Source organism: Solanum dulcamara, chromosome 6 (genome assembly GCF_947179165.1).
Source record: "Solanum dulcamara chromosome 6, daSolDulc1.2, whole genome shotgun sequence".
NCBI classification, from domain to species: Eukaryota; Viridiplantae; Streptophyta; class Magnoliopsida; order Solanales; family Solanaceae; genus Solanum; species Solanum dulcamara.
Genome location: NC_077242.1, coordinates 6,725,019 through 6,743,604, shown reverse-complemented (window position 1 = coordinate 6,743,604; position 18,586 = coordinate 6,725,019). Strand labels below are relative to the sequence as shown.

The following is an 18,586-nucleotide window of genomic DNA, read 5'->3' as shown; positions in this document are numbered from 1 at the left end:
TCTTTCTTTGTCTTTCATTTTATCTTAACGTCTATGAAAGAAAATGACTTCTCTTAAAAATGGTCACAACGCATGTGTAGAGCTTTTGGTGGGGGTGTTAAGTTCCCTCATGGATTGGGAACGAATTGTTCTCTTCATATGATTTTGGATAATTCTCATTTTTTAAGTTAGTTTTTAAGTTGAAATACGTTCAAAATTCATTTTTTATTATGATATTATAGTCATATTCATTTCAATTTTTAGTTTGTACCATATTGCCTCTCATAATATATTATCTGCATTTCGGACTTCCAGAGTCCTGGATATACAAAGGGTAGGTAGAAAATGCTATTATGTTTTATTGTCACATAACAATAGAAGCATGCTTATACTACTTTGGCGGTGCTTTTCACCCTCTCTTTGCTCTGGACATGAGTGATAGTGAACATGGGGAGGGAGCAGACAAAGCATACGTTTGTAATAAAAAGAAAGATATCATTAATTCGCCTCTTTGTTGGACCTCCGACGCGAACACAATGATCTCTGACCAGGATTAGGAACCAGTTAGAGTTTGAATCTTGACATATCGATGGCTTTTACACGTAGGCATCTTGTCAGGAAGTTGACGGGCTTATCATAAATTAGGCCAGAGTCCAATATTAATTGTGAGTGGGTTATTTGGTAAGATTATATAATCTCGAACAATTATCACCTCATAAACTAGCTTTTGAAATTAAGTTGGGTGAAAAATCCATTGCATATCTTTATCATATACAAAGGGAGAAATTATATATGGTTAGCATTTGACCAAAAGAGGTAATAATATTAACATGGCCTAGATTTGCATTAATTTGATTCCAAAGAGACAAGATGAGAATTCCGTTGATGACTTTTTATAAATATTTTATAAACTTTACCTAAATCCCATAATGGAAAAGTCTAATTACTATACATCCCTCATTGTATCAAAATTACCCGATATCCCCTTTTTTTCAACTTTTCTGATACATTAGTTTTGTATCTGATACATCAATTATCTAATGAGTAATTAATGAAGATCATCTATTTATGGATAATATCTTAATATAAGGGATGATTGCTTCTTTAAATCAATTACTAATCTAATTAATGGGATTAATTTGGTTAAAAAAATAACGGTTGTGAAGTTGAAGATTCAAGCCAAAAAATAGAGCATAAATTCAAACCAACTTCGATTTTAATTTTTTTCCAGTTTTGGTGATACATAAGTTATGTATCTGATACATCAATTGTTAAAAAAATCAATTGTTATGTCCATGAAGATTCAAGCCAAAAAACAGAGCGTCGTCTCGAATGGAAAAAACAGAGCATCAATTCATATCGAATTTGATTTCAGTTATTTTTTCACTTTTGCTGATACATAAGTTATGTATCTGATACATAACTTTAGCTATAGAATAGTTAATGCACATCAGCTATTTATGGATAAAAGATTGGCTCTTTATATCAATTACTGATCTATTAAAGAAGGCGACAGTTATGTACGTGAATTTTAAAAATTAATGTATCGAAATCATTAAATATTGAGAAATAAGAATCTGATACATGTGCATGATGTATCATAATAAATAAAACTTGATTCATGTATCAGAATTCACAAAATGTGACACTTATGAATATTATACTCGATACAAGTTTGATACAGTAGAAATATAAAACATAAACTTTGATTTTATATTCGATTTTGACACCAGAGAAAAACATAGTAAATCTGATGTATGGAAATATTAAAACATATTAAATCTGACACATTACAGTTTATGTATCAGATACATTAAAAGAATCAGAATCACCTAAAATGTTTACTATCAAAAAAAAACTACTGGACATCAATCAGTTCTCTTTGGTTTGGAGAGATGTCTCTCCTAGTTTTTTTTGGATCGTCGTTATCGCTAACACAACCATCCATGGCCTTCTGACAACAATATCTCCACCTATTGATGATTCAAAATCATCAAGAAAATTAGCCCTATATGTCGTTCCGAATCTCAATGGGTGGGACGGGATCTTCTTGATGACGTATTTCATTCCCTGCATTGACATGAAAATGGTTAAATATAACTTAAACTTTATACATAAATACGATGTATCATATGCATTAAAATATCTGATGCATGAGATGAGAATCTGATACATACAGAAGATGTATCAGAAACAATTATATATTATATTCTGATACATAAATGTAGAAGTATCAGAATCATTAAAACTTGAAACATCAAAAAATGACACTTACACATGATGTATCAGAAATAGTAAATCTCCAAAAAAATTGCATTTGAAAAAAACATTATGTATCTGATACATAAATGTATATGTATCAGAATCATTAAAACTTGAAAATAACAAATACTGAGACTTAAAGATGATGTATCAGAAATAATAATTCTCAAAAAATTGCATATGAAACAGACATTATGTATCTGATACATAAATGTAGATGTATCAGAATCATTAAACTTGAAATAACAGAAACTGAGACTTAAACATAATGTATCAGAAATAGTAAATCTCAAATAATTGCATTTGAAAAAAACATTATGTATCTGATACATAAATGATATGTATCAGCTTCGTTAAAACTTGAAACAACAGAAACTGACACTTAAACATGATGTATCAGAAATAGAAAATCTCCAAAAAAAATACATTAGAAAAAGACATTATGTATCTGATACATAAATGTATATGTATCAGAATCATTAAAAATTAAAACAACAGAAACTGACACTTAAACATGATGTATCAGAAATACAAAATCTCCAAAAAAATACATTTGAAAAAGACATTATGTATCTGATACATAAATGTATATGTATCAGAATCATTAAAAATTAAAACAACAAAAACTGACACTTAAACATGATGTATGAGAAATATAAAATCTCCAAAAAAAATTCCTTTTAAAAATACATTATGAATCTGATACGTAAATAATATGTATCAGAATCATTAAAACCTTCACAAAATTTTCATTCTAAAACAAAAAAACTTAATTGAACACATACCTTTGGGAGATTAGGGCGTGTTGTAACCCCTTCAATCTTGTTGTCTATTTCTTTGGGTGCATGTTTAACTATAGCTTTCGACTTCAATTTCTCACGTAGCTTATTCATCACTGTTGGATCGTTACGATGTTTGGATCTAACTTCGTCGTAACCTTCCCAAGACGAATCAGAACCAGGAGAAACAAGAATTCGTTGATTTTTAGTGGACTGTTTGAGACCATGAACAGATTCCATTGAAGGAATGAGAAACAAAAACAGAAAGATTTACAGAAGAAAACAAATGATAAAAATTTAGAAGATTTTTCAAAGATTTTCAGAAGAAATCAAAATATACAAATTTTAGGAGAAATCAGATTGAATGATGATGAAGTAAAATTCCATATAAGGAAAGATTGAAATATACCTTATTTGGAACCTTGAAAATTGATTAACAGTTGAAGAGTAACAAATTAACTAGAGCAAATTAGGGCAAGAATGAAGGAATAGGCGGATGTATCAGAGAGGTATAGAGAGAGAAAGGAAAAAGAAGGAATTTGGAAATTTTTTGGTGTATATGAGAATAAAAGTAAATATATTAGGGGAATATGTGTAAAAGGGTAATTTTACCTAAATTTTATCATGTTGCAATCATATTAGTACACTATTGAATAGTGACAAACATATTAAATACTTCAGAAACAGAACCAAACTACCCAAGGGACAGAAAGGTCCCCCCAACATAATTCATTCATGTTTCAACATTACATTACATGTGCATTCATTTGGTCCCTATATATCCTCAGTTATAACACACACACACACAAAAGGACCCCACTAAACTTAACCTTACAAACCAACAACACTCTTAACTTATTACACAAAAAAACACAAGGCAAAAGAGCTCACTCTCCTTTGGAGAAGGCTACTATTGACAACCTTGTTAACTAGCTAAGCACACAACAACAACAACAACAAAAGCTAGGCCAAAAAGCAAAAAAAGGTTAACAACCAAGAAAGAGCCTTGGATACTATATTTATGCTGATCCAAACGGCTACTTTTTCTTGCAAAAAAAAAGGTAGAAAAGATTGTGCCCACACAAAATTAAAGGGCAATCGATATATTAGAAGTTAAGTCGAGAGGTGTAAGTAGCTTTAGGAGACCAATTGCCTGGAATAACATCTCTTGCTGAAAGGGCTCTTCCTGTTGAGAGTGTTGTTAACTTCACTGAAAAGGGTCCTTGCAATGGCCCTCCAATTATGGCCCAATTTGCTCCCCATAAATGTGTCATCTCAATCCATTCATTTGACCTTGCCTGAAATATTTAGCAATTGTTAAAAATCTCTGCAGTAATTCTTGTCTGTCTGTTTGTCTGATAAAGGGAAAAGAACCTATTGGAAAATGTTATGTTTTCTTGAAAAATAAGTAATTTTCTTTCTTACTTCTGGTGTTTGAGAAAGTAAGAAAAACGATATCGTCTCAAGAACATAGATAAAATCTAGTAAAACACTATGGGGGTGGTCACAAGGTGTCAAGGGTGGGTTGAGGAGGTGACAATGAGCTTGAAATACTATGTATGGAACTTGGTTTTTTTACTTTCACCGGAGAAGTCATTTTCTTGATTTTTAGGTCACTGGAAAAAAAAGGTTTCTTACCAAACACACCCTTAATAGAAAAATGAGGAAAAACTATACTTTTTTTGCATTGTACTTGTTTAGGCAACTTTTTGCATACTACATTGCACTATTGAACAACAGTGATAAAAAAGAAAAAGCAGCTAACACAAAAGTGATATAAAGTGCATAATATTCTTTGAACAAACAAGCCAAGATGAAGATAAACTTTTCATAGCCAAAAAAGAAGAAGATACAGAATATATTCTTTGGTAAAACAATGGTATGATTGTGGCAGAGAGAGTATCAAAGTAGGCCAAATGAATCTTTCATAATGTCAAACAAAGATTTAGCCTTTGTCTGATGGCACCACGTGATTCTTAAAGTGGCTCCGAGATATTCGGATTTGTTTTAATAATAAGTTTTCATTTCTTGTAAATTGTAAAGAGTATTCTAAAGCAGAGCTTTTTAATCTTAAAGAATTTTTGAGAAGGTCATTTTTTTTATAACAGTGAAAGTGTAGAGTGACCATAACATGTTAACTAGTACTTGAAAGCTTCTTTTGACTTAGTGCAATATTCATAAAAATCATTATGAATCTAACAAGTTTTCATTTTTCAGTTTGGCTGTTCAAATAAAAGGTCTAGTTGTATACTGTATTGCTAGGAATCTTTAAAACATTGTCGAGTATGTGTCAGATCCTCCAAAAGTTACTCATTTTTGGAGGATTTGATAATGGTTCGACCACATTTTTGAAGGATCCAAACAACATGCCAGTTATAACAGAGGTATCAGATTAATCTTGACATGTTACATTACAGTGTAATTATTTATTTTATATTGACGGTATACGGAACATAAATTCAGTAAATAAAAGCTTAGTAATTAAAGATAATATTTGTACCTCTCTAATATGCATGGATCCAACATCACCATCTCCATCTTCAAATTCCACAAGAAGAGAGAGCCAGTAAGGTGTTGAGCCTTCATTTACATGGAAGGCTATATTCTTTCCAGGGTACTTACATAGAGTTCTACAAACCACAAATTCAAGAATATAAGTGTCCCATCATCTGTCTAAAAAAAATGTAAATGCTACTTCATAAACTATTGAGGTACAAAAGTAACAATAAAATTGCACACCGTAATCTAATGGTCAATAACGTGATTATTGAGAATCATAAGGTGTCAATAAAAAAATATAAAACAATTTTTCCATCTATCTAAGTCTATACTGGTGGAAGATAATATGTACTTTATTGGATAAATCATGTGCGAGCAAGCTAGGCGGATACCACACATTAAAAAAACCAACATTGAAATTCTCTGTAAGCACGAAAATGGAGAAATACATATGGTCAGAGGAAAAGTTGGGTCAGCAGTCAGTCTTAAATTCATGCAAACCAAGGAAGGAACAGTGAAGTTTTTGACCAAAAAGGATAAAAATAAGTAGAAACAATACACCAGAAAACAGAAAGGAATTCACTTTTTCCTGTGTGCGAATATGTGCAAATTATTAAAGTAATGTTTAATCATACCCATTAGTTCTTTCCAAAAAAAAATGTCATTTTATTATAATTAAGAAATACTTAATTTTAAAATCCCGCTTTTATCCATTTTTTTTCCTTAAATTTCATATCATAATGTGCCACATCAAAATGATTTGGAGAAAGTACTAAAATGCCTCATCAACAAATGACAATAAAATGACAGAAATAACCCAACATAATTACTGAACTGAGGTGTCATTTTCAACTGTCAAAAAACTTTATGACACACTTTTTGGGGAGACAATTTAACTAACCATAAAATGCTCCATCTTAAAATCATAGTTAAGTTGATTAAATTCAACTTGATAAAGTGAAATATAACAAATATTTTGACACGAACAGTAATACAGTACTTCTCCAATTACCAATTAATTAACAAACCACTAAACACTAATCGACAAAATAAAAAGAATAAAAAATGATAGGAAGTTTTTTTTGGCCTCAGTCTAATGACTCACCGGCGGTAGATGACGGAGATTACACCACGGTCACGGAGGCTTCCACCGTAACCTGAAACAGCCATGTGACCAAAGGCGGCGCCACTAAGGTCAAAGTGAACTCTACCGCCGGAGCAGTACCCGCCGGGACATTCATCGGTAATAATCACCGTCGCAGCTCTTCTAGAACAAACGGAACGGTCCAAACACTTCACTTTATAGCAGGCTCCACATCCTTCACCATTTTTGAACAAAATCGGACTCACTGCCCCGACCCTCGCCCTGAACGGCCTCACATCCACCATTGACCCGTACCCACATGCCCCACCTGAACATACATTCCACCATTTAAAAAAACAAAATTAGCTTTACTCCGACCAAAAAACCCAAAAAATCTTAACAGTTCAATTGGTTTGACCTTATGATGACTGTTCGATTTCTCACATTGTAATCCTTATGCTTATTTCCCCTTCCCTTACCCCCAATTTTTTTCTTTGCAAACTTCGACTTGATTTTTCTAAACTCATTTCCACAATGTGATTCCATTTACGTCGAACCAAGCAATTTAACCCTAACATTTTCAAATCAAGGTGAAAATTTATCAATTTTGGTTAAAATTCGGAAAGTAACGTACCGGTACTGCCGTCGCCTTCAGGGCTGCCATACCACGTGGCAGTAGCAGGGTACCAATGTGTGTCGACAACATGACGCAGAGGACCAGCGGAAGCCATGAACGGGCAAAAAAACAGAACCACAGCTACTAGAGAGTAAAACTTAGTGAAACTGAAATTTGGGGAGTGAGTTTCCATAATGTAAGTGAAATGTGGGTCAGCAGTATAAAGAACTATAAAAACAAAAAGCACTATAAAATCCTCAGTTTCCGGCGAACGGAGAAACCGAGGGAGTGTTTGTTTGTAAACAGACAGAGAAAAAAGAGGAAAGAAACAGAGGAAGAGGGAGGTGTGTCTGCCGACAGTGTGTTGTTAGGCTGTGGGTGCAGTGTTGGAGCACTTTAGGAGTAAGGTGTGTAGTGTTCTTTCGGAGGGAGTTGGATTTTTATAAGGTGGGAAAATACCAAAAGGTTAATGTAACTTTTTGAGTGTGTTTGGTAGGAGCATTCTATACCCAAGGTGGAATTTCTTTTAGTGCGTATTCAAATTTAATCGAACTTGAATGTAGATGTCAATCATTTATACTTTTAAATGTTTCACTAATGTGAATAGGTTATATAGAGTGTCAAGTTGATTATGTACTCTTATGCGCCTTCCTTTGTTGAACCTTTTGGCATGTATTAACCCCTAATTATAAATTAGATTTATCATACAAGAAACTTAATTTCGTACCACTGCTAAAGTCGTCAGACATAATCACCAAAAAATTCATGATTTTTTTGTGAATTGTGTTAGGGAAATCTACTAAAGCTATATACATAGATAGACTCCTTTCTAAGGGACATGGAATTACAATTATGAAAACATATTTTTCCTACTTTTATTGATTTGCTTTTAAATAACTTATTCTATAGAAAAGAACATTGAAAAATATTGATTGAATACATGGATAGTTCTTTAAACTTATCAGTAGTTTTATTTAAACACTCAAATTATGATTTATTTTAATTAAGCATTTAAATATTTTATAAAGTATTTTTATTAAATATTTTTGCTCTTATTTTGTAAAAGTTTCATGTTCACAAAAATTCATTATGTCGATAGATTAATTATATAAAATATGTTTTCCTTTTAATTGAAGGAGAGCCTTGGAATAACTGGTAAAGTAATTGTCATGTGACCAAAAGGTCACGGGTTCAAGCCTTGGAAACAGTCTCTAGCAAAACTGTAAGGTAAGGCTGCATACAATAGACCCTTATGATCGGGCCCTTCCCCGGATCCTGCGCATAGCGGGAGCTTTAGTGCACCGAATTTCCCTTTAGGTTTTCCAGCTAAAAATACTCCCTTTGTCCCAATTTATGTGGAAATTTTCATTTTTTTGAAAGTCAAACAGTTTAAGTTTAATCGAAAATTTGCGCATAGAATCTTCAAATGTTTTTAAATGCTACGTAAAAAATACTATAAGTCTCAATAATTGACAATCCAAAAATTTAAAAGATATATAAAAATTTACAGTCAAAAATAGATTTGTTTTAATCTCGAAATTCAAAAAGTGTCATATAAACTGAGACGGATGGAGTATTTTACACTAACCAGTCAAGCACACCCTTTATGTCCATATGACCCATTGCTTGTTATTTTATTAACGATGGTGCCACTACTTTATTAGGAGTGGGCCACCAACGGTTAAGGCGTTAAATCAGCAAGCTGCTTCTCGTCTTTTTATAATCAACTGTCAGTGCACAAGGGTATAATGGTCATTTCAGAAAAAGAAAAATAAAAAAAGAATAGATGATTCTGCCGTTAATACTGTTTGTTATATTGGGTTTTGGGAAAATTTGGGTCTTTGTTCTCAATATATATGTGGACTCATAGTTTGGTGTGAAGGAGTTTGGCAGCTTTTGCTGACCAGCATTTTACCATGGAGTAAGTACTTTTATTAGAGGGAAAAGACATAAATTCTTGATTGAAATTGTATTAAAAAATTAGTTACATATTTAAATTATTATGAAGAAGACGATTGAGATTGGGGTTATCGAATGGGTAGTTAATAATTAATTAAAAGTTAATTAGTATAAAATATAGTTAATAAAAGAAAAGTTAATTAATAAAGAAAAGAAAAGGAAAAAAATATAAAAAAATCGGATAAGTAGTTAATAATTAATTTGGAGTTAATTAGTATAAAATATAGTTAATAAAAAAAAAGTTAATTAATAAAGAAAAGAAAAGGAAAAAAATATTAAAAAATCGGATAAGTAGTTAATAATTAATTAAGAGTTAATTAGTATAAAATATAGTTAATAAAAGAAAAGTTAATTAAAAAGGAAAAGAAAAGAAGTATAAAAAATCGGATGGGTGGTTAATAATTGATGGGTAGTTAATAATTAATTAGAATTTAATTAGTATAAAATATAGTTAATAAAAGAAAAGTTAATTAATAAAGAAACGAAAAGAATAGAAATATAAAAAATCGGATGGATGGTTAATAATTAATTAGAAGCTAATTAGTATAAAATATAGTTAATAAAAGAAAAATTAATTAATAAAGAAAAGAAAAGAATATAAAAAAAATTAATTTCTGACGTGACGATGACGTGGTATTGGCGTGGAAGTGAGTGTAATACACCACATATTATGAGAGTGGTGTTATGCGTTTAGGTGTGTAATAGATCGTCATGATAGTTTAAGTGTGTAACTGACTTTTCGGTACAACTTAAGGAGAAATTTATGCTTTTTCCCTTTTATTAAATTAAAACAAATGTGATGGGTTTTATTATGATTTATTAATAAGAAAATTGATGCAGAAAGGACCGGATCAAGATCTAAGTTTATGACATATATTGTTTGTTTTAGGCCTAGGTATACAAAGATTTGTCAATGCAATATTGAGCTCCAAAAGCATGTGTATCATATGAAGTTAGAGTTATGTTTTATTAAATTCTTTATTTTTCGCTCTCATTTTGATGTGATCGTCTAAGATGTATTGTGCATCTCACCTTCAGAAGCTTATGAATCCCACTTGACTCACTCCATCAAGGGGCATTGCATACCCCCACCATCGTACTGAGGAGATACAGACTCTAATGTCATATTTATCGCGATACGAGTCAATAACACGTATTGTTCGCTTTGGGTCTACGCCCATACAAATTTGTATTTCAGAATATACCAAATCGAGCTCTAAAAGTGTGTGCGCCATGTTCTTTATTTTCTTCTTCATTCTTATGTGAGATTCACCTTAAATGTCATATGCATCTTAATTTCAAAAGCTTGCCAATCTAAAAGCCTTTCAATCTTGCTTGATCTGCCCTTATCGGTCTGCCCTCCGTCTAGAACATCACACAAGACTTAAAAATGAGAGTATATAACATCAAATCTCAAGAGCAAAGTTTTTAACAACAAAATGTAATGAGATAATAATTACGCCTTAATTGCAAGAAAGTTAAATTACACTATATACTATTATTTGCACCATAAATTATGTCTGTCTGTCCCGTGGCTAAAATTTTACTTTTAAACATTAGTGCTAACAACTTCTTCTTTCTTTCTTAATAAGAGAAATTATGAGTTTGAGCCATAAAAATAAAATTTTCTTTTGTAAAGAATGTTTTACCTCCAAATATTGTTGGACATCGTATAACAAACACAAAAGAATTACTCACCAAGTATTATTGCTTCATCTTAATTTCCAAATTATATGTAAGACATGACTGAATAAAGTCCTAGTCTATAAGATTTGGATATTCTTTTGAGATTCATCTTTTCATTATAGCTTGTTAACATCATTTTGTCTCCCTATATATATGTGCGTGGACTTAGAAAATCATTAATTAAGATATCATGCAATGGTTCATAATTCAGCAATTTATATGATATATGTCCAAGACGGGTTATGTTAATTAAATTTGCAATATAAGACATGTAATTAACTCTTATGAGTGTAAAAACTACTCTATGTCTTCTAAAATACCTGTCACAATTTTTTTTCTAAAAGTCAAACAACATGAATTTTAACCAACATTTTAAAATATATTTTTTAATCATATTGATATAAGAAAATTGCAGTTTATAATACTTTTCATACAGTTTTTGAATATCTAAATTTTAATTTCAAAATATCGAATTCATCTAATCAAATTTTGCTTTGTAAATTAATCAAATCGTGACAGCTATTTTAGAACAGATAAAGTATTAAATTATTGGTATATATAAGTTAATATAACTGGGTGTAGTACAATGTTCATAACTTCCACAACCTACCAAGTTTAAAGTCACTGAAAGAGATATATATAATAATTACAATTTTTATATTCAAACAATGGAAAGATGACTCTAATTCCCTTTTATCACACCGTGCATTTTTTAGTAGTGGAAAAAGTATGTTTGTTTTTTTCTTTATAAAACAAAAAAGATGTCTCACTGCATAATTTGTGGCATGAATGATGGATGGAAATGCAAATGCAAAATTATTGTCAAAATATAGGACCTTTTTTTTTCTTTCTTCAACAGGAAAAGTTAATACTACTAAGAAAGAAAATGTCCTGAAAAAAAAAGTTCATAAAGTCATTGACTCATTGGTGATTTGTGGGTCATTGAGGCAATAATATGGGATCAATTGTACTTTTGCCTCGAGGCAAATAAAGGTATAAATATATATTTTTATATTATAATATTTCATAAGTTATGCCTCGCGTTTTACCTTTTACTTTTTTTAGAATGAATAAAATAAGACATATCGAATATGTCGCACTAGGCAAAGTATAGTTCAAGATATAAAAACGTACATGAGACAATGAATGAACTCAAATTAAATCATTATTTTGTCTTCTTATATATTCACATGACATTTAAGGGGGTGTTTGAATGCTGGGATAAGGGATAATAATTTTTAGATAAGATATATTATAATTTTATCTTGTGTGTTTTTGATGAGATAAAATAATTGAATTAGATCGATATATATCTCATATACTCTTATAAAAGATGGAATATATAATCTCATGAAATATCATTATGTATCTCATTATGCGTATATATATATATATATATACCAAACTTCTAATAATCCTGATCAGCTTCTTATTTACTCCAAACGAATTAAGAAATGTAATATTTAAAAGGACAAAGTAATTACAATCATATAATCTAATAAAAGGAGGAATAAAAACAAATAATAGTACTTTTTTTGATGAACCGTTTTTTTTAATTCGTGTACTTTATGAAAACAACAAATGGGATTATATTATTACAAATTCAGAGGAAAAAAACAAATGAGATTATATTATTACAATATTTAAGAGAGTTATTATAGAGTACCCAATCCCCAAATCTAAAAAAAATTGTTTAGAAATTAACAGAAAAATCCAGTATCTTCGAAGTCACATGTGCCATGGCCGATCATTTTGGTGTTATTATGTAACGTTTTTTGTGTGGTTTATTAAAAGGGAATAATAATTCAACGATATCAAAAATTATTTCGCACATATATGATAAATCTCGAATATTTTAAAATAATTTTTTTGATTTTGTCACTAACATTAAAGTTTCACTCGTCAGAGCAACTTTTAAAAGCCCTGCCTCACATTTGTCTCTCTTTATTATTAATAATAATAAATCCAATCACATTGGTGGCTCCATTTAAAACGAATTTCTTTTTATGTAATCATACAAATATTAATTATGTAACCGTAAGCTTAAAACTGAAGGACGACTCGATAACATTTTTTTTCTTCTTAACGTACCACAATTTAATAATTAAAAGTAAAAATATTTGATCGATAATAATTGAGAATTTAAATATACCCCTTTTATTAATTTGGTAGAGAGCACTAGTACATACTGATAAAGCTAAGAAGTATTCTATATTAATTAAGTCATAAAGTTAAAGATGACATAATTTATCTAATTAATTGTATTGCGCTAATTACGTACAGTTCCCACTTTTGCAAAAGATTGAAGTTAGATTCTTTTGAATTAAGTTATATACAGATTAATTGTTAAACTAAAACTGGACGAACCAAAATTAAACAGGAAGCTAAGTCGAAAAAGCAATTAAAAGTAATTTAAAGATTTTTTTGTCACAATGTCTGCTAAACTAATAATTTCCAGTTAGTTAAAGTGAAAAAAAATACCATTATGGAGGATATATATATGTGATAGATATTTGATTTGCATTCAGCAGACATCACTAACTGCTCCTCGTAGAATTATTTGGAGTTAGATATATAGTGGCTTTTAAATTAAAAAAAATAATATATATATTGGAAATTAGCACTACAAATCATAAGGTGACATTAGTCCACAGATTGAAAAGGTGTGATCTAGACTGTTTTTATGTTGAGTCGAGGGTCTACCAGAAGTAAACACTCTACGTACGAGGTAGAGGTCAAATTTGCATACCCTCTATTCTCTGCAAACCCTATTTTTTTGGACTACATTGAGTATGCTATTGCATTGAAAAAGTGTGACCACAAAATTACCAAATATGACCAAAAAGAACTTAGTGATTTTGAAAGTGTATTTTCAAAATGACAGCTTCATTGTAAAATTTATTTGTATTCAGAATATATATTTTTTACATAGGCCAAGCACATTGCATGATGTGTTTGCAAAATTGCGTATATTTTTTTTATAATCGTGTTGTTCACATCAATTTGTGAACATTTTGATTAATTTTATAAGGCAACTGCTACCTTGGTCTGACATAAGTACCGAATAACTCTTTTCAAAAAAATCATCTATCAGTATTTCACTGGCCGCAGTTTAACTACTAAAATAAGATAAAATATGCAGCTGTAGAGTCAGATGTATCTTTAATAGTCTGTTTTCTTTTTATGACCGTGGTATCCGAAACAGCTTAATTAATATCCCCAAAATACTTATCACTTTCCACCAGCAACAGATGGCAAATATCTCAGTCCACCAAAATTAGGACAAATGAAAAGAATCACCTAGTGTTTTTTTTTTATCTTAATAGACTTGTAATCATAACAAAAAGGAAACACCTAAGATAAGAAGTACTTGAAAGGATCTAAATGATATCCACTTTCACTTATAATAACAAACATGATTGATTGTTAGTCGACAATAGGGACAAACAAATAAGCAAAAGAATTCAAAAGTCTCCACTCTCCACTATTGACAAGTCTAATTGACTGTTCCTCCACCATACTAGCAATAGAATGATGAGACTTTTTACTTTTTACTGCTGTGCTTGGTCTCTTGTACTGGTAAATTTCATGATTATATTATTATATATAAACACAACGCAATTGAAGTAGGCATTTTGGACTCTTGAAAGCTAAATTTTCACATTGTCCAACAAGGTTAAGAGTATATGGAATCGGAATATACAAGCACTGCACATGTTTAAATGAATTCTACCAAAGGTCGGAAGCATGCTAATTCCACCTTCAAATTTACACACATTTTGCACAATGCAAACAATTGTATCGCAAATTTAGTTCTTGCTGATTGAACAACTGAACTTGGAGCTCATCTGCCTACCTGCAGATTTATTACATACAAACCAGTAAAATCATATATCATCAAGTCAAATATCTTTCGAACAGAGCATATAAATGGCTTTTTTCCTGTGAATCTGTAGAGAATGCCTACCTTGCTGTTAATTCTGATATTCCAAGCATCATTCTTAGGTCCATACATGGGGTCGCCAACAACATAAGAAGGTGTAGGAACATAATTCTTCAATAGTGGGACTCTGTCGGGAATATAGTCATCATCGCTCTCATAATAATACCTTTCCTGATGTGGTCCTAGAGCTTTGAGGATCATTGCCAATAATATAGTTAGCCCCTGCACATGGAAAGATATAGGCAAATGGTCAAATAAGCAGACTTATGAGGGGGGAGGCCGAAAGGACTTCAACCCCTGATGTAAGATTTTACAGCCACTTGGACAAATGAGATGAGCGAAAAAGCTTATATGGTACCCCCAAACAAAGAAAATTTCACCAGAATTAAAAAGAGCGAAAAAGTACACATAGCACTAGGACCTAATACAAAGAAAATCCAACAGATGCACATTCTGATCTAGTAACAAATTCCTGTCACATGAATCCACAATATTATTATCAGACAAATACACAAGAATGGCTGAAAAACATCAACTAACCTTCCTTCTCATCAACAGCCTCAAAATATAAGTTGCAATATAGAAGGCAGAGACTGGAGTGATGCAGGTATGGTTAAAAAAGAAGAGCCTTTTAAGTGTAATAATCACTTGGAACTGGCTTATCTCACTCATTTCAAACACTGATTTGTGCTAATGATAAATCGTGTAAAGGGGGTTATTTTGAGTAAATATATTGCCAAATAAAAGAAGGGAAATAATGTATCATAGTATTATAGTATATGAGTGTGGAAGGAGATAAACCTGCACAGTCACTACTGACAAGCCAATCCATTTACAGATGTCAAAGTTATCTTTCACAAAGTGTTTGAGCTCATCGAAGTTCCCGGTCGTGTCCTCAGGGAAGTCCTGATCAAGTTAAATCAAATACAAATCAATATCCAAAGGTTTGTTAAAAGCTATATATCTAAGATCAAAATGTGTTGTGTGTGTTTTAACTGCAATACCTCTTCCCAGTTTCTGTTAAGGAATACATCTACCGTCACAGCTACTTCCATCATGAGAAGTAGGAAGACAAAAACCATGTACTATACCACTTAAGGAGAAACATCACTGCCTTAATGGAATGTCACTCAATGATGCAGGTTTATAAATTACATAACATTACACAAGACCTGAAGACTTTTAAGTATATATTAAGCAACTTAACTGAAGAATCTTAAAGAAAAAAACCACTTCTGATTTACCACTGCCAAGTTGAATAAGAAAATGCATCTTAATCCTAATAGTTTTAAATTAGCAACCATTCCAACCTCCCATATTAAGTCATAGAAGCGAGTCCAAGTTCTCAAGCTTCTCAGAGAAAAAGGACTAATAGAAAATAAAGATAGATGCTGAAAAGGTAGAGCTGCAGCAAGGACACTTAAGCATCAAATCTAGAAAGTGAAGAAGAAAGCTTGCTTGGGTGAAAGAGCACAGCACCCATGAAAAACAACGTTTAATTCTAACTTCTCGCACATGGTCAATTGCAAAAGAGTCCCTCTCCTTTGTCCTGTCCTGTCCTCCTCAATCACAGGTGTAGAGATTATATCAAACTGCAAAACGGAATAGATATGGGAATCACAAAGAAAGTGATAATTGTTAATTGTTCTTACTGAAAATCATATTACTAAACAGAAATTAAGTCACATGCAAGTAGCATTGACCTAAGTAGTAAACAAGAGTATTGTTTCTTCAAATTAGTAGAGCAAGAAGATTCTGCAGTCCAAGCTAGATATAGTATCGACACAATTTCCTCCTAGAAGGTAAACACAGTAAAATGTCTTCCATTCGTCTGCTGAACTACTAGCTAATAACTACAGAGTAGGATGAAGCTTGTCCAGGCAACTTTCTCAAAACAGACTCATCTCTACCCTGACCCCCACAACCCCTCTACGGAAAAGAAACCACTTACGGCAGCTGAAAAGACGAAGATCATTCAAAATCAATTAAAAGTAAAGTAATCGAAAGGATACAATATATAAGCAACAGCCATTAGCAGTTTCTGCAGCAATGTGACCCGAGCAAGTGACTACGGACAAAGTTATTCCAAGACCAAGTGTTGCGTAAATGAACCTGCATTAGACAAAAGTTGTGTTGCCAAATTTACAATACAAAGGTTGAAACCAGAAATAAATATCCAAATTTTAAAAAATCAGCACAAAAATCTAACAGCTTATGAAACATAAGAATATCAATATCTTGACAATTATTATTCTCAACACGTCCATATGAGTGTGTAAGATTATACTATCAAATATAATGAAACACCATTATTTTACTAATAAACAAAAATAAAAAAGAGAACACAGAAAAAGAAAAGGTCTGGGTGGTTTCTACTTCTACTTCCATAGGCAGTCTATTTCTTTTTTATAAGTGCTCCCATCGAGCATTACATTTATGATGCATAATATTGATATCCATATATCTATTAGTTTAAATGTAACAAAAATGATTCAAATCACAGTTGGTCCTAGATCACTGTAAAGATAGTCTACGTTTTACCAATGGTGTGGCCTTTCGGTACCTATACTAGTGGGAGGATGCAATCGCTTAATAGAACAGTGGAGCAATGTGAGCTGGTGTGCGGCCCAAATTCCACTGTGTTCAATAAAAAGGTCTTACTGTAATTGATCCTACTACTACTGGGATACAGAGGATTCACATAGCTCACCAACCATATAGGACTAGGACATAGTTAGTTGAACATGAATCCCGAAATGAACTTCAATAGAGCAAATTAACATTCAACAGCCCACCCCCACCCCGGTATTCCACAGCACCCTATAAGCAGAAAACACACAACAAAAGTTAAGAGCAAAGTAAAGCAGCAAAAAGGAACTCCAATACACAAACAAAAAAAAAGGTCCTAACTTTTGTTAAAGCAATAAAGATTGCCCCACTATCACGTAAAGCAACTAACTTTCATCTAAATTTTCACACGCATTTATATGCTAAAGCTCACGCAGATCCTGTAAGAAAGTGAAAGAAGATTTTACCATGGTGCAGGGTCATCAGGTCCAAAGAAAGGTGGAGGATAAGGACCCATCTGCTTATGCCAAACCCTAAACATCCAAAGAGCGTACAAAATCATAGCGATTCCTACCATTCCAATAAGCGAATTCACCACTTTCAACAATGACTGCATACAACACCTCGCCATCCTCGTCATATTTGCTTTGCCCCCTTTTTTCAACCAAAAAAACGATCGAAATCAGCAATTCAACTGAATATAATTCCTCAAACCCCTAACCCTAAATTGATGATAGTTGTTTTTTCCTTAAAGGGCTAGGGTTGTTGGAATAGGGGACGACGACGGAGTTGGAGAAATATGAAAGAATTCTGCGATTGTATTTCTCGCCGATTACCGATTGAGCTGAAGTCGTTACCGTCTTTCACGCAATAAGCTGAGACAGTTGGCGTTTGGAAAATTTTCAGGAAAAATGGAAAATTCTTATATTATTCAATTTCAATTAGCTAATATAATTGAATAAATTAATTTATAAATTATTTTTTAAAGGTATGGTCAGTCTTTTGACATTTTTGAATAATGGTAGAATAATTGTATGCGACGGATTCTTCCATTTCAGAGTTGTGTAGATCATTGATTAGAAAAGGTGATGAGATCTTAGTTGTAGTATTCTTTTCTGAATAACCTTTTTTTTAGACGTATTTGAAATAATAAAGTATATTTATTTTTTTGAAATATCATTTTCAGTTCAATAGTTTTTTTCAAAATTAGC

At 31.7% G+C, this 18,586-nt stretch overlaps 3 protein-coding genes across 3 annotated transcripts; all 3 read right to left on the bottom strand.

Moving 5' to 3' along the window:
* Positions 1 to 1,851: 1,851 nt before the first annotated feature.
* Positions 1,852 to 3,363, bottom strand: LOC129891884 (uncharacterized). The gene is made up of 2 exons (XM_055967360.1): positions 3,027 to 3,363; positions 1,852 to 2,049 (listed from the first exon to the last, which is right to left on the bottom strand). The coding sequence occupies exons 1-2, from the start codon at positions 3,258 to 3,260 to the stop codon at positions 1,852 to 1,854; spliced, it is 432 nt and encodes a 143-aa protein (XP_055823335.1). The 5' UTR covers positions 3,261 to 3,363.
* A 330-nt stretch (positions 3,364 to 3,693) lies between these two features.
* LOC129891714 (expansin-B3-like) lies at positions 3,694 to 7,705 on the bottom strand. The gene is made up of 4 exons (XM_055967168.1): positions 7,238 to 7,705; positions 6,625 to 6,931; positions 5,521 to 5,650; positions 3,694 to 4,318 (listed from the first exon to the last, which is right to left on the bottom strand). The coding sequence occupies exons 1-4, from the start codon at positions 7,410 to 7,412 to the stop codon at positions 4,127 to 4,129; spliced, it is 804 nt and encodes a 267-aa protein (XP_055823143.1). The 5' UTR covers positions 7,413 to 7,705; the 3' UTR covers positions 3,694 to 4,126.
* Positions 7,706 to 14,515: 6,810 nt separating this feature from the next.
* Positions 14,516 to 18,341, bottom strand: LOC129891715 (tetraspanin-19). Its single transcript, XM_055967169.1, has 6 exons — positions 17,843 to 18,341; positions 16,820 to 16,919; positions 15,812 to 15,892; positions 15,609 to 15,713; positions 14,832 to 15,029; positions 14,516 to 14,720 (listed from the first exon to the last, which is right to left on the bottom strand). Exons 1-6 carry the CDS (start codon positions 18,013 to 18,015, stop codon positions 14,709 to 14,711), a joined length of 669 nt encoding a protein of 222 aa, XP_055823144.1. The 5' UTR covers positions 18,016 to 18,341; the 3' UTR covers positions 14,516 to 14,708.
* Between the last annotated feature and the right edge of the window lie 245 nt (positions 18,342 to 18,586).